This window comes from Akebia trifoliata, chromosome 2 (genome assembly GCF_017979445.1).
Source record: "Akebia trifoliata isolate Shusen 1 chromosome 2, ASM1797944v1, whole genome shotgun sequence".
Lineage (NCBI taxonomy): Eukaryota > Viridiplantae > Streptophyta > Magnoliopsida > Ranunculales > Lardizabalaceae > Akebia > Akebia trifoliata.
The window spans coordinates 4,204,054-4,228,004 of NC_141376.1; the positions used below are offsets into that span (position 1 = coordinate 4,204,054).

The 23,951-nt window shown below is 34.3% G+C and overlaps 2 protein-coding genes and 1 non-coding gene across 3 annotated transcripts; 1 reads left to right on the forward strand and 2 right to left on the reverse strand.

The window, feature by feature from the left end:
- Positions 1 to 7,293: 7,293 nt before the first annotated feature.
- LOC147408919 (uncharacterized) lies at positions 7,294 to 8,785 on the forward strand. The gene has a single exon (XM_086423686.1). It carries the CDS (start codon positions 7,706 to 7,708, stop codon positions 8,420 to 8,422), a length of 717 nt encoding a protein of 238 aa, XP_086279812.1. The 5' UTR covers positions 7,294 to 7,705; the 3' UTR covers positions 8,423 to 8,785.
- Positions 8,786 to 11,083: 2,298 nt separating this feature from the next.
- TRNAQ-CUG (transfer RNA glutamine (anticodon CUG)) lies at positions 11,084 to 11,155 on the reverse strand. The gene has a single exon. It is a non-coding gene; the product is annotated as a tRNA-Gln (tRNA).
- Positions 11,156 to 12,077: 922 nt separating this feature from the next.
- On the reverse strand, positions 12,078 to 23,302 carry LOC147408921 (phenylalanyl-tRNA synthetase, putative / phenylalanine-tRNA ligase). The gene is made up of 18 exons (XM_086423698.1): positions 22,971 to 23,302; positions 22,757 to 22,879; positions 22,426 to 22,518; positions 20,784 to 20,840; positions 20,294 to 20,349; positions 19,381 to 19,473; positions 18,556 to 18,646; positions 17,099 to 17,136; positions 16,961 to 16,999; positions 16,572 to 16,648; positions 16,399 to 16,483; positions 16,234 to 16,330; positions 15,235 to 15,331; positions 14,884 to 14,955; positions 12,824 to 12,890; positions 12,599 to 12,724; positions 12,421 to 12,475; positions 12,078 to 12,337 (listed from the first exon to the last, which is right to left on the reverse strand). The coding sequence occupies exons 1-18, from the start codon at positions 23,115 to 23,117 to the stop codon at positions 12,284 to 12,286; spliced, it is 1,467 nt and encodes a 488-aa protein (XP_086279824.1). The 5' UTR covers positions 23,118 to 23,302; the 3' UTR covers positions 12,078 to 12,283.
- Between the last annotated feature and the right edge of the window lie 649 nt (positions 23,303 to 23,951).

The following is a 23,951-nucleotide window of genomic DNA, read 5'->3' on the forward strand; positions in this document are numbered from 1 at the left end:
CCAGCGTTGGAGCAAATCTATACCACACTCACGACTCCTCCAGACATTTTGCTTATAATCCTTCACTAGTGATCTCATGTAACATCATCAGTAACTAATGGCCTCATCTTTTGGGTTGGGGAGGTATGTGGTGCTAATGCATTTGGAGTCTGATTTTCTGGACACATAGGATCAAGATTTTATTTTAACTTTCATCCTTCACTAATGGTCTCACTGTCGCACTAAAGATCAGTTGTTTTCATGAAACTGATAGGCTAACTGTCCAACTAGTGAACCAACGATTATTGAGAGCTGATTTAAAATACCAAATTCTGGGGGCAAAATATTTTCTAAATAACTGTCATTTTTACTAAACTGGTAGGCAAACTGTCGAACTGGTGAATCAATAGATTTTACTGGGGCAATCAATGGTTTAGGCCCACATTAGGAACGGATAAAAACTGAAGCTGAATAAATAAGAATTGTATTAAACACTTTATTAGATTGCTTTCAAGGTCCATCATTAGGATCCAAATCCGATCCAATAACTATCAGGTCCAATCAGCCAAGTCAACTAGGTTTGGTGGTATTTCATTCAAATTAATCAATTTTAATGATTTAAATGTTTGTAGTTTCATATTAGATTAGGTTTTGTAACTTGGCATCTACTAATCCAGCTTACAATTAAAATAGAGAGCTTTTATTGCCACACCAACTTTTGCTAAGAGCAGTTCCAATGGGGTTTTCGAATTGGTATCTTCTTCATTTCGAAGACTCCAAACCACTTTTTTAACTCCTGGACTTTAAATCACTATTCCTTCCTCTAAAACACTATACACTCATATAAAAAGTTGAAAAGAAAATGACAAAAATTGACTTTTAAGGACTTAATAGGTATTTTGAAAAATGTGAATAGTGATAGAGATTGATTGGCGTTCAAATCTTCTCTCTCCCCTCTATCCTTGAAGATATGCAGAACAATGATATGGAGGAGTTTTCTTCATTTTTTAAGAACGGTTGGAATCCAGTTTGGAGGTCTTCATCTCTAAATATAAAGATTTGAAGGACGGTTGGAGTTGTTCTAAGGGTATCCAAGATGTTGAGGGGGGGGGGGGGGGGGGTGATTAGTCTTTTGGTGATTTACATATGAATTGGTGTGGCACTAGAAAAAGTTAGTGTGACAATAGAATCTCTCTAAAAATATAATAATAGTTATTTAATTACAAATAAACGGCATTTGAAAGGATTTTAACGATTTGATTCGTCCAAAATGAAAAGATATGGACGAGTCGACCCGGTCTCTGTAGGGGACTTGACAAGATGTGATGCCGGGTTTTAAAAGCTTGTAACATCATGACTACGACTTGTTAGAATTTCAATTTTAGCGAAAACAAGATTAGCTTGAAATATCGAACAGCTCAGAGAGGCTTTGCATTCAAGAAACCTTTTTTAAACTGTTAAGTGAACCAAAAACTATGAAACTAAATATCATAGCGTGGGCTACAGCCTACAACACAGTTTTGGATGTGGGCCCAACATTGATGTATAGGGAATAGGTGGGCAGTTTCTGCGTGGATGGAATTATTGTTCATGGCCCACATGTACGGAATGGTAGGAGAGATTTAGACATTTGGCTGTTATTTGAGATAATTTCGTTTGTTTTCAATGTTATGACATGACCTTTGACGACAATTTTCTTTAAGAAATTAATAAGAAATTACCTAATTTCTGGGAAATGTTCAGCACTATTTCTGCTCCTGTAAGGAGTTAGTAAAATGTTTAGATAGATTTTTATTCTTGAGAAATGTTCAGCACCCTAAGTTTTACCACACACTTTAACAAACGTTTTTTGTCCTACATAGGTTAGAAATTTTGGAATGGACTGATTTTTTGTGAGGATGATCTCTATGATTAGAAGATCATCCTCCCCAAAAATCAGCCCATTCCGAAATGTTTAGCCCCATGTTTACAAGTTGAAAAATCGTGGATCGTCCATTTTTTGTAAATCATTTTTGATGGGGTTAGAAGTTTTGGAATGAGCTGATTTTTGGTGTGGATGATCTCCTCACCATAGAGATCATCCTCACCAAAAATCAGTCCATTCCGAAACTTCTAACCCATGTAAGGCAAAACGCGTTTGTTAAAGTGTGTGGTAAAACTTAGGGTGCCGAACGGGACCCTTTATTCTTATACGAAAAGATTTTTGCTTTTACAGAAGAGATATTTTTTTTGATCGTTGTTGAGAAGTTCCAAAAATCTACGTTTTTCACGAAATTTTTTTTTTATTCTTACAAGAAAAAATTGAACTTTTGCTCTTGTATGGAAAGGTGTATCCACACAGAGCCTAAGTCATCTAAAACTTTTAGATCTGATTTAAAATATACTTTTGCAAGGAGATTTTTTTGAAAGGTTTTACAAGGAGATTCCATATACTGAAACCTTCAATTGTTTTTTACCTATCTACTTCAAAATACTATCTAACTTGGCTATCAAACCTTAAGAGTAAAATAGGATTTTTGACATAGAAAATTAATGAAATTTTGGATAGGAATATATTTTTTTTAAGAATTGCTAGTGGCATTCCAACTTTTACTTATCACACCCCTATTAAAGATTAAAATAAACCATTCAAACATTAAAAAAGTTTGGTTCAAATTACCATCTTAACATTATAACACTACTTCAAAATACTCTCCATAGTTGTATACAATTATAATTAGGCTCATATAAAACCTTAAACTCACAAAATAAAAATCTAGTCAAAAACTGAAGTGAGAGCTTCTATTAGCATCCAACTTTTACTTATTTTCTTTATTTTTAATTGGGGTGTAATAATTAAAAGTTGAGTGCCAATAGCAGCTCTTAGGAAAAATCGGGTTGTTTCAAAGGATTAAAGACAAGGTTGACAATGATGCATTGAAGATGAGCTTCAATAAAATAAAAATAACTCACCAAAGAGATTGAAGAATTTGAATATGACTAGCTTTTTAAAAAAAATTGGAAATATTTTTTATTGTAACTTGAAAATTAGGAAATTTATGTCAATTTTATCTATAAGAGAAGGTAGAGGGATATCTACAATATTCACCACAACAAGGAAGGAAATGTGTAAATCACCCCGATAATAATCAAACTATGAAGGTAAATGGTCTACCATCTATCTGATTTTCTAATTTGGTAACTTGTCCCATCTCGTTCCCAAAAAATCTAAGTTGACTCATCCAAGTAACCTTGGATTTTTTTTACCAATTTGTGATACAAACAATTCCCATTGATTCAATCATGGTAACTATGGAGGGTATTTTTTGTAATGCACGAGATAGCGACATGAGGCACCATTTGTCGACTCAATATGCATCGACTCACTCTAACACTCGAGTATGAGTATTAAAAGTGATAGAACCCGACGAACCAATAAATTTAGAACATTCCCACCTCGGGTTACTAATGATAATTCGGACTCGGACAATATTCCACAATATGGGTTAACAACACAAGAATTGAATCCCAAAGGATTAGGGATTCAGAATAAGGTGATATACAATTTGATCCAAAACATAAGGGATTATCCTTGATTGAAGGAAGATCCCCATGAAGCAAAGAATGAATATGGACATGTAGCATAACCAGGTGCATGCTAATTTGGGTAACTATTCCTAAAAAGATGGAATATTCTACTCGACAAACGGAAGAATAAGGGTTTCCTCCTTATAAATATTAAGAGGAAAAAAGATTGAAGGTGAGCGATTCTTCCTCTAAAAAAGAATAATTTAATTGTGATATTCGATTCTGACTAAAGGGTCGAAGAGGTTATGTTGTGGGCACCTTGAGGAGCGTAAAAGAAGTTGAAGATCTCAAAGTAGTACAAGAAATTACATTTACAGTAATTAAGTTCAGATATACAAAAGATTAGTTTATTTAATTCCGATAAATTCACACAAAAATTATGAAATGTTAAAAATAATTTGGATCCCAAACCCATCATCTCTAACCTCCCTAAAATCCTTATCTTATTTTCAAGATTGGAAGGTAAAAATGCCATCCTATTCAATGAATAATGGATTGATTATCTATCAATTAATTTGTTAATTTAATTACTTGGTTCCTTATTAAGAGAATTTTGTGACTCCCAATGGTGTCCCCCTCACCACAAAATGAAAATTTTTTGAGGGCCCTCAAACGATGTGGAGACCTAACGTGCCCCGGAAACGACCTACCTAAGATGATAGCAAGACAGCTCTGGTATTCAAAGCGAGCTACATTTTTAAGTGATGCATGGGCCCACAGTTTTACGTATGATGTCGTTTTCTATGATAAGATAAGAATCAAGTAAGGATTTGTCTCCCTTAATCCTTGATTATGCGTCACGTATGGATTGGTTCTTTTTTCAGGCTGGATATTTAAACGGCTAAGATGGGAGGATACTCCTAGAAATCCCAATTGTTGGATCTCTAGAAAAAAAAAAAAAAAACTATGTTGAATGTTAGGAAACCAATAATGGAGTAGTTCATATTCCTTGCCAAAATCATTATCTTTTTTTTTTATCTTTTTAAATCTCTTTAAATTTGCCTCTATGATTCCTACACACTTTCCTATTAGGATGTGCGATATGAGGTACAATCTTGAGGTCACTTCAGTATTATTCTTGAAAATAAGACTCCAAATTTGCCTCAATTAGCTAATAATCATGTTCACCTATGTGATTCAACAAGAAAAAAAGGAGGAAAAATTAGATTCTAAAATAATAGCAAGCGTTGATTGTCTAATCAATAATCAATTTGAGGTCTTTAAAGAAATGAAAATGATCAAGAACTTGTAAAGCATGAACAATAATGTTAGATGATTGCAAATGATGAAGACCCAATAATTTGAAATGAAAATGATCGAGAACTTGTAAAGCATGAACAATAATGTTAGATGATTGCAAATGATGAAGACCCAATAATTTGAAATATAAATATATAATTGTAGGAGCATGAAAAGATCATTCCCAGTAAGGGAAGTGCACGGGCCAAGTAGATTGTTAGGAGAAACTTGATAATTAAACAAATTTGAAGGTGAAGCTCTCATCAAGTTATAATGCCAAACATATGTAAGAAATGATTAGATAGACTGTGACATTTTTTTAATACGTGATTAATATGAAGAAAAAGTTATGCTTGTGCACGAATCTTTAGAGTGCGAACATGTTGACTTTAAAAGTGATATATGTAGGCTACCATGCGTTTTCACCAATCAAAATCAAATCCTATAATTGAATCATACATAATTCCAACTTAAATGATCCTTACACCATCTAAAAATTAAAATTTAATTTAATTGTCAGAATAAAATCATAAGACCTTTTGAAGTGAAGAGAAGAACCCAAACATCATCAGCAAGAGTCTGAAAGGATAGTTATCTTTTTCTTTTTTGCTTTAACGAGCCACATGTACTAATCTCACATAGTATTTACCCACGACATCCTCATTTACAATGGTACGTAGCTGAGTTAGGAACTTAAAAAGAGACAAAGTTGAATTTTGAAAGAATCTAAATCACGACACCAAAAAATCTACAACCTTGTTTGTTTCTCTATAAATGAATAAGAATTGACCTCTTGAAATGACTTTGAGAGCTTCTTGATAGAGTTGATTATTCTCATTGCATACCAAGACATAATAACTTGACCCAAGATAAATTGGACAACAAGCTTAGAATCAGAGTTCACACACAACTTGTTAACTTATAAGGAGATAGTCAAATTCAACCCTTCTTTAATAACTCGAAGCTCATGCATTAGAGCATTGTCTACCATTATCAACTAGCATGAACTGCTAAATGTTGTAACTTTTAAGTGGAAGGGCATAAAGAGATCCGAAGGTGTGACCTGGGGAGTAAACCCACTCGATTTTACCATCTCAGTCAAATTTTGATGAAGGATAGTTATCTATTAGTGGGATTTTTAGCCCATTATAATTATTAAATTATTTAAACAAGCCAAAAAGGTTTGACTCGATCAAGTCATCTCAGTGTCCATCAATTGTTATAATGAGATATTGGAAGTTGAGTTTAAAATCCAAAAACAGGTTAGAAATTGAGTGCCACAAGGAAAATTTTGCACACATGAGTGTGTGTTTTGAAGTTTTTGACATCCTCCGTGGACTCGTTTTTTAATCTCATCTAGGGTGAGACATGCCAATCCACTTTGATGCCCAATTATTCACACCCACACACACACCAAACAAGCTTAAGTAACAAAACAATTATTGAATGAGAAGATTTTACTTACTAACTTAGAAAGTTTTTTAGGTTTTACTAAGGGTCATTTTGCTCAAATGGATTGTCACAATAGCAATCTGATAAATTTCATCAAAAAATTTAGCTCCAAAAGAAAAAAAAACCCTACTTTTTTAAAGGCTTGATCCAAGATTTTGAAAATAAACGACAACCAAACTTCTGCCTAACTCTAAAGTTTAAAATTAAATTTTAATGATGAAAAATAATAATTATTTTTTTTTAATTCATATTATTTTGTCCTCTACAATCCTGAAGCATTGAATCATTTTTTTTTTTCTTGTCACAAGGTGGTCCTAATTCCTAAAGATCCTTAGTAAGAGTGAAATGCATACTAATTTAGTAAGGATAGTGAGACTCTTATTAAATCAAATATATCAATTATTGATAGGGGATCCTCTACCAAGAATATTGGTGCATTGATTTCCAGTGAATTTTAGAAAAGATCTAGTCACATCTTCAATTTAACCAAAAATTTAATCTAATGTATCATGGATCATTAGAGATGCATTAAATCTAATGCACCGCTAAATTTCCTCTTTAGACCTTATTTTAAGATAAAGATGTATTTTCTTTTTCTAACAAACATGCCCCGAAAACTCATATTAAGAAAGATGATTTGTGAAAAAGTAACATTCTCGAGATGAAAATTTTCCCATATGATTGCCAATTTCTTAACTATGCTTTTTTAAATTTATTATGTGCCTTCATTTAAAGGAAATGGTATCAAACCTTTGATGAATTCTAATCACAGTAAAGTCGAATTTAAGTATGAAATTGTATTATCTGCGAGATGAGTATTGCTACAATGACTCAAAATAACATTCGGACCAACCTACAATTATCCTCGAGTGTATAAAATCGTATCTCAAGAAAAAGATCTAAGGTTTTCTGCTCTACCGTGAGATTAGTTCCAAATTTACTGAACTTGCCAACTGTACTTGGCTGTTCTGATACTCAACATTACCGAAATACCCTCACATTTTATAAAATACATCTCACTAAATAGAATCTCTACATGATGGCAAATTCGTTATTTTAAGAAAAGTGAGGAGTGTTAGAGAAACTATATTAATGCTCACGTTCCCTTACAGACAAAGCTGACAAAAACGCAAATAAAAAGTGATCGGCTTCGCCAGTTCGTCTTTCATCTCCCATTGGATCCATTCGTCTCTTCTTCCAAATGTAGGTGCGAATGTAACTCCAGATCTCATCAATGGCTCGACACCGATATGTAACGCACCCGATACGCATCCCGTTCCGTGTATGGCTTCGATTCCAAAAGTCTCAGGGTCTCCTCGTGGGTGGAAATCACACCTCCTCAAGGTTCTGCACTCGCTAAAACCCTAATCCTAACCCTCTCTCTGTGATAATTTTTGTTCTTTTGATCATCTCTTTCTTTTTCCTGAAAAAAACTCGAGTTTTAAGATTTAAAACAAGGGAATTAACGATGGAATTAAAGCTCTATATGCTTAAACTCATTTACCAGAACTACACCTTCAAAACCCTACTCGTCAAGATCTTCTTCTTAGCCGCAGCTATGGCCTTGATCCCTTGTTTCAATTTCGTCTATCCAATTGACGGATGTGATCATTCCTGGACCTTTCAAACCGTTAATCGTCGCATGAACGTATCAGATCTCCGCGCAGGGTTTCAGGACCTAATGCAAGGAAATTGGCTCATCCATGGTCACAAAGCGCTCTCTGTCGGTCGAGATTCTGTGAGAGCGGTGATGGTTATGAGGAAATTAGGGTTTACTGATGCAATTGGTGTGGATCGGAAACCGTGCTCGTCGTTGGTACGGCGAGGGGATATATATGAACTTCCGTTCAAGGACGGATCGTTTGATTTCGTTTTTTCAACTGCTCTGATCGATGGAGTTAGGGTTCCGGCGAGGATGATGTTGGAAATGGAGAGAGTTCTGAGGCCGGGACATGTCGGCGTGGTTTTACGACGAGTATCTGGTCGTTTTCCGGCGTCAGCAATGATGAAGGCGACCGCTCCGGTAGCTTCGTATCTAAAATTCTCCGATGTCGTCGACGTCCGTACTGTTAACTGTACGGTAATGGTGATCTTCAAGAAGAGAGTCGCCGCGATCGGAGACGGCGATTTGGGATTGTCGCCTAAGCCGCGGAGGATTTCTACTCTGCCACTTGCCACTCAGTAAGAGTGTGACATGAACCTTGAACCGCTAATTACCAAAATGCCCCTAGCGTCGAAACAAAATTGGGCGACTTTCATATTTTATACGGTAGAAATTGCTTCGGGTCTTTTCAGAGAGAGGGTATTTCGGTAATTTCGTGGTTATTTATGTGGTGAATATGTTCCTGTTTTATTAGGTAAAATAAAAGTGTCAAGTAATGAACTTGGAATAAATGCATACGTATGCATCTGAATGGAGTTGACACGTGTTGCAATTCCTCCACTGTTAGTTGTTTGGTGTAATAGTGTTTGGTGTTTGGCGTTGGTCCATTATTTAAGTGTCTTTTCTTTGAATTTATGTGGAAATCTTTAGGGCCTTTGTGATGAAGTGAGCTGGGCACGAACTCATGAGCTAAAAGTTGCATATTATAATACGAGGGATGCTTTCAATTCTCAATCAATTAGCTATCAACTTAAGCCAACATTTGTTTTTAGAGAAATCTTATTTTTAATAACTATTTCTATTTTTTTTAAATGTAAAATGGATGGATCAGAAAGTACAAAGGGACGTTTCAAATGAGTTTTATTGTTAATTATTCCTTAACTGATTATAAAATTTAGACACAAAATTCTAATTAGAGATTTAAGTATTGTGATTCTGGTACTTCATGGTCCAAGTGCATACCTACTAGTTTATAATTATATGATTAGAATATCATTGTGTTTACCCTCTCCTTTTTCTCATTAAATTTTTTGATGTTGTAATTGGCTGAAATCCATAATTATTCACAGATTTGGGAGTGCGTCAAACTAAACGGCGATTAATCACAAATTTTTTAGCCACCAGATAAATCAGGAATTCACCAATTAATATAATAAGTTTAATTAAATCGACTTTTAACTTTAGCATCTGTAGATGCAAAAACTTGCACTACCTCATGATTCTCATTGATAAAAGAATTCTCGTCTTCGTGTGCTCTTAGGTGTCCTTACAACAACATCACTATGACGCTCAAGTCAGGATTTTTAATATAAGAAGTTGAGTAGGGTGTTTTTAGAGAGATATTGCATATCTTTCAGTACCTTGCACCTACGTATTTATAGGGGTTTCCTCCCTTAGATCTTTCTAGATTTTCTTTTTGATTTTCTTTTGAACGGTTACATCCTATGGATTTGCCTTGATTTCCGCAAATACAATTGTATTCCTTATTTTATGGGATTTGTAACTCTCGAACTTTATCTATATACCCTCGAAGCTCGGTTAAAGGCAAATCTGGTCTTTATTCTCATTCTCTGTTAATTCGGACGTTCAATTAAATTGTCTTGTAATTCAGGTGTTCGACTAAGTTATCTTATACTTCAGACGTTCGACTAAGTTTCTTCGAGATTGTCACATGTTATTTTTTCGGAAAAATAGCCTCCACAGCATCCACAGGGATTTCTTTCTAAATAAACCTAAAGAATAAAAGATTACACATAATTCCTGAACTTCTTTCAAAATTTATCTGAATTAACCGAGTTGACCCCTCACCAGATAATAACTGAATCCGAATTTTTTTACCTTGGTTGTACAGGTAAAGTTATTTTTAATAAGACTAGTAATTTGGGATTTGAATCCAGGTCTATTTGTATCGACAATTATAATTGTTCAACACTTTACCAACTAAACTAACTGGCAGCTTCCCATGTGTTGCCCGTTCTAAACTTGAAAACCACAATATTACAAATAAGTGATCAGACACTGTAAAAGATTACAAATCATTTACCTGCTATGTTGCATTCAATGGCAAATCCAATGCATGATACATTCCTGTAGTGTATACTTGAAAAATCCGTGGCCACTAAATGAGACAGGAGGCAATAACATTGTCAAAATTAAAATCAAAACTGAAATTTGATCTTTTCACAAGTGGGAAAAAAAAAATTTAATAAGTTTTACAATATCAGCATTCGGTTTCTAAGGCTTGGATCTTGGAGAAAATAAACACTCATCATGAAGCACCTTTACCAACAATTGCCCCTTTTGCATTAGTGCATGTGTAGGTCAAATTTGTGATTAATCTCGAGATCTGATTTGAAGCAATTTCATTTCATCAATAAATCATAAGAATAATAAATAAATAAATAATGAAAAAGAGAAAGAACACAAAAAAAAATTATGTGGTTCGGCAAACGTGCCTACAATCACGGATTTGAGAAATCGTTTCACTATAAATCCGATTTTACATTACCTCCTTTCCTCAGTCCATCTCCTCTTTCCTACCCTTTTTATAATGACCTTAGTCCTCTTTAAATAGAAAATTATTATCTTAATTCTAATTACGTTGAAAATATCATTTTTATTCCTATCGAATAAAATAATTATCAATTAGAGAAGAATCCTTTCAAATTGGGATTCTTCCCTAATTACATAAAATCCTATCCAAATTTTATCATGTGTCTATCTCGAGATTCGTATTAAGTAGTGGTTGCATTGTAAGATAAAAAAGTATACAAACTTTATCACGTGTCTATCTCAAGATTCGTGTTAAGTGGTGGAAGATAAAAGAGAAGATGTCTGCATAGCACAAGAAGATGGAAAGCAAAGACGAAGCTCGCTTGAGTAAATGTAATTGAAAAAAGGATTTATACACCCAGTTTCAGTAGAATGCCATTTTTTATTTATTTATTTTTTTTTGTGTAAAAGAGGTCCTACCGAGATTTGAACTCGGGTTACTGGATTCAGAGTCCAATGTCCTAACCACTAGACCATAGGACCTTTTACATTAACTGTGTCATAAATTATTAAATAAATAAGTAAAAATATTCGAATAACCTAATTATACACTTTCCCCGTTAACTGCATTAAAAATAAAAAATTATTTTACAAACCATCTAAATTCGGAAGAAATGTCTGAATGATTATTACAAACCATTTGCAAAAAAAAGAAACTGTTTAACTCCAAATTCCCAATTGTTTGAGAATCAGTTTTTTCAAAATTCAAATCAAATTTAAGTAAATGATTACAACCATTTGATGATGATGATGATAATAATTTTCAATATAAAAACTATGATTCTTTAGTCATGCTCTTTTTCGAAAACTAGTAGACAATAGCCTAAATGCTCTGATATTCAACCTCTTACAATAAAATCATGAGAGCTGCTATTGGGATCCCAATTTTTACTATTACAACCCAAATTCTATTTCTTAAACCATGGATTGTAACACACCATTTGAACATTGCAAAAAGTTTGGTTCAAGTTAGTACCTCAACATTACAAAGCATTATAAAAACACATTTTAACGACTGCAACAGTAGTTTACAATTAGGATTTGGCTCATAAAATTTTAAATCTGGCAAATAGAACTCTAAACCAAAAAAATACAAAAAACAAAAAAAGAGTTTCTGTTGGCACCCCAACTTTTCCTTGTTCTTAATCATAGACTTTATTTTATTTTTTTTTCATTTTACTTGGGGTGTGATAAGTAAAGGTTGGGGTGCCAATAGCATCTCTCATCATTATTCATTTTCACCGAACAATCCTTTATCTTCAATATCAAAGATATATATTTTCACATCGTCTAACAAGATATGATAACATGAAGATTTGATGATTTTTGACTTGAAAAAACAAGAATTTCTTGAGAAAAGATTGAAGATAAACTTGAATAAGTTAAATACATTAAAATTTAAATATAAGAAAAAAAACACATTTTATTTTAAGGTGGAATTTCATTGCCAGGGTCATTAGTTTGAGCAAAATTTCACTATAAATCATCAAAAACCCTCTTTTAAAGGTCAAACACTTCCAAATAATTAACAAACACCAGTTTCACCTGGGCTGAAATTAAGGTATTTGATATGGAATGAAAATGAAGAATGCATGATATATAGGGGGGAATCTAATCAATCCCCAGGCGACATATTGGGTTTCTCTTGATGAGACTAAGATCCACCTGCACAAAAAAATTAATCTTCATGAGTACTGTATGCCGCAGTCTTCAACCACTTCGAATAAAAGCAGGAATTACAGTCGTACCTTAGGTCCAAAGAGATCCCGTATGTTATCAATTCCATACAATATCATGGTGGGTCTGGTTCACCAAGAAACAAAAGAAATCAATATTCTCCATGATGTAATTGGAAAGCTAAACAACGAATTTAAATAAATAATTTTTATAAATGAAAAAAAAAATATATAAGGTAGGATTGCTTACCTTTCAAGGGAAAGGCCCCACGCAATCGCAGTAACATCTTCAGGGAGCCCCATTGGAAGAAGCATTTCAGGCCTAAACATGCCAGAATTCCCAACCTCTACCCATTTCTTAAAGCCTTCATGATAACTGACCACATAAAAAGAGATGTATGTGTTACGTTCAGATTGCTAACTAGGCCGAAGCATGTACCAGGAAGTGCTTGATGCATACAAGCAAGACTATTACCTATAAATTTCCATGCTGGGTTCAGTATATGGGTTGTAAGTGGGTTTGAACCGCAACTTTGACATACCTGAGCACATGAGATGGAAGGAAATTAATTAATCAGTATGTAACGCTGTCATAATTAATTTTTGTAATGTTGGTTGTTTTGGTCTAACAATATAGTAATATCCCGCATAAATCTCTTTCATCCTCTTAGCATTCTTATTTTTATTAAAAATAAAAAAATTAAGTAAATATATCCTGTTTAATTTCCTTGAACGCAGAAAAGTGTTCACATTTTTAGGCACACTTACAGAAATATAAGTTCAACCAAATTATTAATGAGTTAATTATACAATTTAATTTGAAAATAAACATAATGACATGAAATATCACTAGCAGTATAATTTTATATAAAAATCAGTAGTAGTTTGAGAATCATCAAAATCTAATAAAACTATACACTACTTGGCACTGTTCACGAAAATGTTCAATACCAATAATAAATGACAAAAAGTGGTTCAATTGTACGAAGACACTCAACTGAACCTAAAAAACCAATTTTCAAGCTAATAAATCCCTTGCACCCATCTTTTGAACCAAAATCAATTTAGTAGTTAGTTTTATTTTCAGTAAAATATACCAGCTTTTTCAACGTTCTTTAGATCAATATAGTTATTTAAATTGAAGCCATTTTAATCATCCTCCGACAAAGCCTAAAGTTCTCAGCTGCTTCTTTTACCACAAAATTCACAAGCCATTATAAGTGAACTTCTCCTTCATTTTTTTAAAATATAATGTTCAATACCTACTTTTGATATTTATTGCAAGGCGCATTCTAGGCTTATTTTATGTTTTTTTTTAATGAACAATAACTTCTAGTTATGATTTTTTTTTTTTTTTTTTGGTTATGGATGTTTTAAAATCGTAAAAAATAAAGAAAACGTAATAAAACTCTTATTTGACAATATATTTGTAGTTTTTAGTGAATCCCTGCAAATGGATTCAGGCTCATTGAAATTTAAATGCATAAATCTAGCTCTCAGGATCTAAAGATTTTTAGCCACTATCATTAGCATATCTTGGAGATATCATGGTTCAAAGTATCATTTCATCATGAAATGACCCACAGAAGCATTTGATGTGACATCTTCACCTCATGAATAACGAAAAAATGCATTTGGGATTTTTGACAGTTTGTTTTTGGCCATTCATATCAGATCCTCCTGGTTGAGATATCTCAACTTTCAACTATTTGAGATATAGCTAGAGACCCGGGGCTTTAAACCATTAATTGCTATTGTTTCTGTGTTTGCTATACCAATGGTTGATTATTGTATTATGAGTTCAAATGTCTTTTCATGTTTATTTTCTCATTGTTATTAATGCTTATTCAAAATATCTAGAGTTGGTTGAACAGATTCTCCTCCATTCACTTTAATCTAAAGCCATCACATCCTCTTTTGGTCTTCTTCTCATCCTTTTGAAACCTTCAATCTGCATGTTCCTTCTAATAGGCGTCTTCATTAAACATGAACATTCCATCTCAATCAACTATCATCATTATCAAAGCCTTATCCCAAAAAATTGGGGGCATCCTTTGTTTATCACCTATGGGGTACTCGTATTTTACAAATGTGTTCAATTTTGATTTTATCTTTATTAGTCTTTCCACTTATCCATCTAAACATCCTCATCTCATTTATTTATGTTCTCTTGATCACACAATATTCCACTACACGAAACACAGCCAATCTTTCTAAATTCTTATAAAAATTTCCCTTTAATTTGATAGGTATGCGTCGGTCGCAGCATTCCAATAACGCACCTCCACTTTGACCACCTAACTCTAATTCTAATGGCAAAATCCTCCACAATCTCTCCATCCTTGTGGATGATATAACCAAGATAACGAAAATGGTTTCTTCAGGGTATTTCCTGACAACCAATCCCTACTGGTGCAACACATGTGTTTCCCACAGTTTTCAAAAATTCTAAAATATTTCAGTAGTTGGAAACTTTGTTTTCAATATTTTCTTTTTAATGGAGCAAATATTTAAGTGAAAAGAGTTATGCATTACCCAGCCTCATAAAGAAGTCATGCAAGACACCCATCAAGTCACCAAGAGTAAGCCCTCGATCGCATACCACACCTGAGACCAGAGACAGAATTTAAATGGATCCATGATGCAAAAATCAAGAATAGGAAAACATCTTTTTTGGGTGGGTAAGCTGGGATCAAACCCGCAACCCCAAGGTTGAAGCACAATGTACTGGGCAGACCAAAGAAAATCATTTTTTGCTGGCTACCCATTTTTTTAATTGGCTACGTGAGTCTAAGACCAAATGCCCACATAAACATTACGAATATTCAAGAATGCCTTTTTCATTGTAACAAGATTTATAATAAGCTTAATAACATGGATAGATACCTTCAATCTGGTGGAACTCAGCAAGATGAGTTCGATCTACAGCTTCATTTCGGAAAACACGATCTATAGAGAAGTACCTTCGTGGGCTAAAAGGTTTCTGAGAATAAAAATCAGCTAATTAGAATCCGCATCACGATATCTTCACAGCCAAAAGAGAATGATGATAAAAAAATAGATGTTCGTCTGAAAAGCCTATCCAAAAATATCACAGGGTATAAATAAAAGTTTCCAAGACAACATAAAGTTATTATTTTATTTAATATAAAAAAAGCGTAGATCCAAGAGGTATCACGTATTCATTGATGAATCTGAGAAATATGATTGACTATGAGGGGAAAAAACATCAACTGAGAACTTTTCAAATTTTCAAGTCAACTGGGATGCAGGCCTAATTGAGTTCAATTTTCCTATTTGAAACAACTTGGCAGGTTGTAGCTTTAGGAAGTAGCAGAAAGTGGAGTGTGTAGCACAGACTTGTCATCCTAAAAAATGACATAGGCAGTCCTCAATTTGAACTATGTTATAATGAAGCACAAAGGTATATGGACCATACCATGGCGTCAAGGTAAACAAGCATTTTTTTTATAGATGTAAAATTTTACTAGAAAAGGAAGGCCTGGTTGAGATGAGTCAGATGACCAAACTGAAACAAAGATACAACCATGAAAAAGAACAAGACAGAGACCACAATTGCACAAATCAGTCATGAGCTCTGCATCATGCAGAAGCACAAAGGCCACAAGTAGGTCAAAGTGAAACCTCCAACATCCATGTCAATTGTTTCAGAATAGTGTGTATGTCCAGAAATAAGCAATTCCGCCAAAGCTTTAAGCATTATTGGGTTTGATCATAATTAAGATTCTGCAACCAGTTAGCTTCCAAAAGGTCCATTTTGGAGAATATTATGTACCTCTGTCACAATAAAGATAAATATTAATCCTAACTTCTGCATTAGTATTTAAACTATCCTACATGCTGTGGACCTGAGGGCAATTGTACCTGTGCAAGCAAGTAAAGCATCCTGGTGGAAACAGCTGTCGTATGGGTCCGGAGCACGTTTTTATCCGCTTCCTCCCTTTTCCATTCATATTCATATCTACAGGGAGAAGAAACTTCTTTTAGACACCTATTGATGTACAAAAACCAGAATATGAAATAACATACCCTCTAGAGCCATAACCCCCCGACTCATGAACACGTTTCACCCTCTCAACATAATCTTCGGGCAGCGTCCTTGTACTGGAAGGAACTGTAAATAGAAACATCCAAGTAATAAACAATCAGAAAAATGCAAAAAGTGGCAGAGTTACCAAGACAGTTGCCAAGGTTTAACTAACCTTGTAAAAAGAAGGTATCATGTGAATCACGAGCAGGGTGTTGCTGTGGCTGGAAGAGTGCGTCAAAATTCCAAAAACTGCAAAGCAAAGCAGAAAAAAAAATTAAAAAATGAACTGCAATCCAAGACAACAAAGCTCATAAGTATTAATGCGACTTAGCTGATTACTGTAAACAATTTACAGACAGACAAACTCCTAGCAGTTTTTTTTTCTCCTTATAGACACACTAAGTCCTCCCACATTTCATAAATTAGCTCCACAATGATCTTATGAACAATGGGACTAAGCTAAAAGTAGTTCCAAATTCCGATATTAACCAAAAATGCCAGATAAAATCACAGCAGTAATGCAACTTTCAAGTGTATAGAAATGATGTCAAGATTTGATACCTGCTCTCAACATAGTTATTTGTTGGCATCTCCTCAAAACTGCAAAAAGCAACCAAGGTCCGGAACCACAAGTTTGTAAAGGGTTACTCAGAGATGGTAAATACAGATAGTTTATTACAAATTGAGATCACATCTTACCCCATTTCAATGAAGATATTCTTGAATCGCTCCCGTACCTGACAACAAAGCTCAGAATCATTAAATATAAAATAAATAAATAAAACATTGAAAGAACTATTAAAAAGAAGAATTAAATGACTATTGAAGCTACATTGAAATACCCAGACTAAATTTCTTCACATGGGATCAATGTTTTTGAAGGCGTATGAGGCTTACACCTTGAGGCGCACCTTAGAAACACCCTAAGGTATAGTAAGGATGAAACAGAAAAACAGCTGAGGAAACGCCTCAGATCACTAGACACCCAAAAGACATATCTCTTAGTGTGAGGCATGGCTCGGTGTATACTTTTCTTTTGGCTGAGGCATACACAACACGTTAATTTTTCTATTTTTTTCTATTTTTTTGAAGATTAACCTCTCATTTATTTATTTTTTTCTTCTTTTCTCCTATTTCTTTGTTGATGTTGGCCTGCAACATAATTGGAGAACACTTAGAAATATATTCGAATACAGAATAGTAATATTCGTAAACAAAATCATTGAATTGATTTGATTGGTGAATAACTTTCTGTATTATTTAGTATTATGCCGCGAAAGTTATTGAAAAAAAATTGTTTATATTATTATTAATGCACGGGAACCAAACTTGGAATTCCAATGTGGATTTAAAACTTGAAATTTGGAATATTTTTATTTTTATTTTTATTTTTTAATATTAATTGTGTATATTCAAATATCATGCAATGAGATGCTTATGCCTCGAGGCATTGACCAGTCAACCACCTTGCCGCTTGCCTCATGCCTCAACATGTGAGAACATTGAGTGGGATAATTTAAAACAAAAGTATGGGTTTAAAATCACTAGCAGGAACTTCAAACCAGTTCATAAAAGATAAACAAACTGATCAAATATTGGGAGTATGGGATGCATGATGCACAAGAAAGCTTCTTTACGTGTTGTGCGGTTTGGTGTACATGATGTTTGGCCTATGCCCTATTCCCCAATCATCACAACAATAGGTGATTTGTAGCCCTTCTCAACATTTTCATCATGGCTCTGGATCCAATGTTAATCATCCAGGGACTCTATGAACTTATGTCAATAATCTGAATGGTCCTCTCCCAAGTTTCCATAGCCAATAGGATATTCTGCAAGCTAGGACTATGCCCTGCCTTAATGTTGGTTTAACTACCTCTTAGTTGGTATTATGGTGTTGTAGCTTATAACCATTCAAAAAAGAAAGCTATGTACTAGTTCAGGAACCATAGAAATAGGAGCACTATTCTGTACTATAATTTTTTGCATTGTAACATCAAACAACATTGAAATTGCTGCAGAAAGAACTTTCCTAAGATAAAATGTAGAGTCCTACAACAATTGCGACATATCAAATGGAACAAAAAGGTATATTTCCATGCTTTAAGGTTCAATAAACATGAAGTAGAGAAGGAAAAAAAGGAACAAATCCATGCCTTGAGCAAAGGATGAAGATGGCCACCATCTGGGGACAACGCTTTAGCGTTGAAGTTATACTCTTTCAACTCTAAGTTCTTCCAGTCACCCCTGCAAGACACATGGAATCAAATAACAACTGTCAGCACAACAAACCAGTGCAAGTACAAACAACTCCACATGTGGATGTTTTCTTAGTATGAGTATTATGCGTGTTTCCGAGAGTATGATGCACCTTTTCCAAACACACATACAGATCAAACTACGATTTTAAGGATTTGAGCATTTTAGTACCAAAATCTTCGGAATTTTATAATCACAGTTTGCAGAGGGGGGGACCTAAATAGATCACTCTCCAACAAAAGACTGTAACCACAAAATGTGTTATAAATTAGGGCCAAAGTCCTAGGATTATCCAAATCAACTTGGGCTTTTGCCCTATGTAGGGTTTCTTTCTTTTTAAATAAAATTGATCGGGTAAATGGGTACAATGAGGTTTCTTTTCTATATGTGTGTGTGTGTGTGTGTATGTGTGTTTCACAACTTATTGAAGTATTGGACCTGGACATAAAAGGAATCATCCCACCACTTTGACATTTTGAATGAGGGGACTTTGGAATGGATCCACATCGCATGAATTATTGAATAACACCAACTTTCTTGTTTTGTTGCTTACAAGGTGGTTAAAGTGGAGGTGCACAATCAAATTAAAAGGAATTTATCAAGCAACAAATAAGACTGTCTATGCTTTATGGATCTAACCATTGGGAATCGAGAAACATAGATAAGTGTCGCAGAGAAAACATATAAACAATATAATTGTTTTCATAAATAATAAGGAATACCTTTGCAGATGCTCCCGAGTGAAGTCAGTAACAAGCTTCTTCCTTTCTAGAGTGAAATTTGGGCCTTTTCGTAATGAGTAGCCATTCCATGTCCTATACAAAGCAGAGAATAAGGAGAACAGCATATACAGATGCGTCCGCACAAGACTACTCAAACTAGATATGTAAAGACCCAACTGGTGTTACCTAGATGCGTGGCACAGGTGCCAAAGGGTCAAGGTGTTGACATGTGTTTGGCACACCAACTTCTAAAAATTTGAGTAAGATGACACAACCATATAAAAAGTATATATGTAATAAACATTGAGCGGATACAATCCAAAAACTACTTTAGAGATCATGCTTGCATGAGCACTATTATTCCTCAAAATAGAGATAGCACAATGGAAGAAGAAAAAATGAATAAGATACGCAAATTGTGTGATATGATGATATGAAACATCTATAAATGAAACAAAACTACAGAGAAATCTAACAAATCAGATTGAAAAACGTACTTGATGGAAAGCTGAAAAGTTTAAACTTTTTTTTATAGGTAAAAAAGTTAAGCTAGGTACATAAACACCTAACATATATTATTTGATATCATAGAAGGAGCTTTTTAGGGACCAAAACATTTTTATTTATATATAGTGATACTTTACTGTTTTTTTCTAAAAGAAGAATTCATTTTATAGCATCAAATTGAGATACTTTGATGATATTAAGTTTTTCTCTATAAACATTTCCATAAATGTTGTGCTGTGCCGTGTTGAGGAGTGTCCAAGTGCCAACAAGTATCAGCACGTCAAAAAGCCTCAAAATAGAAGTACCAACGTAACACTAACAAATGCCTACTTTATTTAGCAAAATGTTCAAATAATGATCATGGATAATATAAAAGCAAACTGAAAATGCAACAACGGATCTTTACTGCAAAGCAATCAGCTTTCTTCTCTTGAAAGCGTTGATATGTTCTGGATCAATGACCTGGAATAACAATTAAATTCACAACATCATAAGACATGGAATAACATAATGACTATTATGTACTAACACAAGAAATAAAAATGGAGGGCTTAGACCCATAGCTCAGTGGGTTTGACACATTGCAAGACAACTTTGAGGTCATGGGTTCAAGTCCAGCTTACCCATCAGAAGAAAAAGAAATAAACATAGAAGAAAATTTACATCTCTTACTCCCCTAAAATAAGGTGAAAACTTGGAGCAAAAATTCGTAAAGCCTCAAGACCTTTTTTGAGAGCCTCACCCTAAGTTCAAACACCTTTGAAAACATTCGCCGCCTCCAATAAGTTCTTGCTCATTAGGGACTTGACGTATCATTACTATTTGCTTTGCTCCTTTCTACCAAATAAAAACTCTTCTTTTATAGATTAAAAAACCAATGTATGACAAATATGTACCTTCCCATCTTTTATGCATAGAAGCAAATCTCTAACTTGATCCTCCACGCATTCCACCTTTAAAAAAAAATAAAGATGATGAAGTTGTAAATTATGAAGAGGAAGAACATATTAAAATCATGGCATATAATGCAGAACTGAGTGAACACATCACACCACAAAAAATCTATAGTGAAGTTCTATCAAACTTTATTAAAAAGACCCAGCTTGTTAAATTTGCAAATTGTTCTAAATATTTAGGGAAAATCTAGAATTTAAGGCCACTTGGTGCCCACAATAAAAAGACAAATCAAAACCAATAATTGTATTTGGGCCCCATGTTTTAATGCAAATTTTGGTCTCTCTCCAACCCACTACCACCGTCACCACCCCTCTCTCTATGCCCACCAAAAATCTCTACATAGGTGGTATTCAACTTCTTTTTTAGACCAATTCAAAGCCATCGAGCAAGTTATTTTTTTTGTGTTGTAAATATCTACACAATCATCATTAAAACCTAATCCCAAAACTTTGGGGTGGCCAACTGAACGAATATATATGTGTCTGTATGTATGTATCTTTTATTACTTCTATTATGTTCATAGCAACTCTCCTACCTCAATCCACATTTCTTTTTTCTTTTCCTTTCACTATCTTACAACCTTCAACTCGCACATTCCTTTTAGTTGGGCTTTAGTCAGCATTCTAGCACATGATTAAATCATCTCAACCATTTTTCCCTTAGTTTATCGCCTATTGGGGTTACTCCTACTTTTTATGACCTAATGCATTTATTTCTAATTTAACATTTCCCAATTTTTATCACTCATCCATCTCAGCATCCTCATTGTTACACTAAACCTTTGCAACTCTTGTTTCTTGATTACCATACATTCAGCTCCATAAAACATAACCTTTGCAAATCATCTTAATAAAATTTTGCCTTTAGTCTAATTCTGACACAACACTCTAAAAGCACACCTCCACTTATGGACAACCACCTCTTAATATCTCCAACCTTATGGATAATAGAACCAAGGTAATAAAAATGATCGCTTCAAGGTATTTATTGGCCGTCAATTTTTTATTTTATTTTTTCATTTCTCCCCATGATGTTAAGACTAAAGTTGCAATCCATATACATTGTCTTGGTTCTAATTATTCTAAAGTCATTGGACCCCAATGTAGCTTTCCAGATGACTCACTCGTTAGTCTCATCAACTTACACTATGTATAAATGTATGCACTTGCATATCTGGTGAGATATGCAGTGTAACAAGAACCTAAATGAACATTTAAGAACCCAAGCAGTCTGCTGTGGCTCAAGACTAAGAAAACAAAAAATTCGCAAAATATCCAAAAGACCCAAATCAATAGCTCATCTTTCGATATGAAACAATATAAGGCAGAGGGATGAAAACATTCTTATGTGATAACCAACAGGGGAAATAATAGAAATCGAGAGGCACGCACCCCACCACCAAACAATTGGTCAGACCTCTACTAATATCCCTTATAGGAGCTTACAATTATAAGATAAATAGACACAACACTTCAACTAACTAAGTTCAGTTACATATAATTCCCAAACTAGGAAAAGTCAGAAACAAAAAGTTCCTAACAGAAGACAGATAAGAAATCCATGACTTCAGTATGATGTTACCTTTCTTGATACCAACTGCTTTCCTATCTCCAGCCATTTATTCTTTGAGGCATAGAGGCAACCTATTTTGTAAATCGAGGAATCAACCTTTTTCTGCACATCAGCAATAAACCAAATTTCATCCATATTTCTAACAACAAATTAACTACCAATCAAACATCATTCAATTTTTTTCTATAAAAAAAGTGCCTCGTCTCGACTCTTGAGTCTCCATTGGAGCCTGATTCTTGAACTAAGCTACCGATAATGAAAAAAGGAACAATTTTTACAGAAAATCTGAGTGAATTTGATAAAATTTCATACAAAAACATTGCAGAATATAAGATTCTACCTGTAATTCTTCCCTAGAGATGCCTTCGGGCGGAACAGCGGAGAACAATTGAACTTCTGGTGAGCCTGTCGCCGCATATAATTTCCCTTCATCAGTGAGAACCCAATTCTCCTTCTTAATTTCCTGTGCGAACCCATAACGAACTAATATTTAAAAAGACTGAAAAAAGTGAGATTGGGTTGGTTGAAATGGAAACTAAGGTTTATAGGAACACCTGAGCATCGACGAGTCTAAAGCCATGAAGGCTCTTGATGATGTTGATGATCTCGTTGTGATCAAATCCGGTTGCGGAGGAGAAATCCCCAGAATCTTGGATCTCCTCCTTCGATTCCAAGTGCTCTAAAATGGCTTTTTCAGCCATTTTTGTTCCAACAAGCAATGCTACTGCTTTAAAACCTTTCTCCACTACAAGGCCTCAACCAATCCTCAATGAAAATCAATCAAGGGTTTTGATACAAGTGCGAACAGTTAAATACTTAGTGAAAACTAGGGTACGCCGAGGTCAAAGAGCGCCAAGTTTCCCTTCTTCCCTTCCACGGTAAAATCCCGCCGTTAGTTTGCCCTAGAAAGTAAAATATGTTGAGACAAGGTTGAGCCGTAATGGATCTGTATCAAACCGTAACCGATCCGAAATCTTTATAATATGAACCAGATCCGATCCGATTAAATTTTCATCTAATCCAAAACCGATCCGACTAAGGTTCATGGGGCTTTGGGAGAATTCATCTACCAACCTTTTCTCATAAAAGGTGTTGATTTTGTTCAAAACTCCTAGAATTTTGTCCTTTGTACCCTCGCATCAGATCATGTTTTTGGACTCCAAGTTTGCTAACTAATAAACTTGATAAAGTAAGGTTTGGAGGGTAATTAACTTCGTAAAATAAGGAGTTGAGAAAATTCTAAGAGAGTTTTTATAATAAAAATGCAACACTTAGATCTGTCATGTAAATCTCACTTATTCTCATTCTTAAGTAAGAGGAAATGAGGGGATTTTGTATTAAGAAAAGGAAAATGATCGGTTGAGAGTTTTATCGTGTTGGATTGGGGCTGATCCAAAATTTTATCGGATCAAATGCCTTAAAACCTCATCGCTAACTTGTAGCCAAAACCCTTGTTTTTTTTTTTTTTTCAAAACTAATTAAAACCTTGTTTTTCTTTTCCAAAAACAGTGATTTTTAACTCATGGGTAAAAAAA

Excerpts from the sequence above, each read along its gene's own strand:
- LOC147408919 (XM_086423686.1), top strand. The coding sequence starts at position 7,706 with ATGGAATTAAAGCTCTATATGCTTAAACTCATTTACCAGAACTACACC.
- LOC147408921 (XM_086423698.1), bottom strand. The coding sequence starts at position 23,117 with ATGGCTGAAAAAGCCATTTTAGAGCACTTGGAATCGAAGGAGGAGATC. Across the intron at positions 22,880-22,970 it reads TTAGACTCGTCGATGCTCAG|GAAATTAAGAAGGAGAATTG; the intron begins GTGTTCCTATAA and ends GGGTTCGCACAG. Across the intron at positions 22,519-22,756 it reads TCTCTAGGGAAGAATTACAG|AAAAAGGTTGATTCCTCGAT; the intron begins GTAGAATCTTAT and ends GCTGATGTGCAG.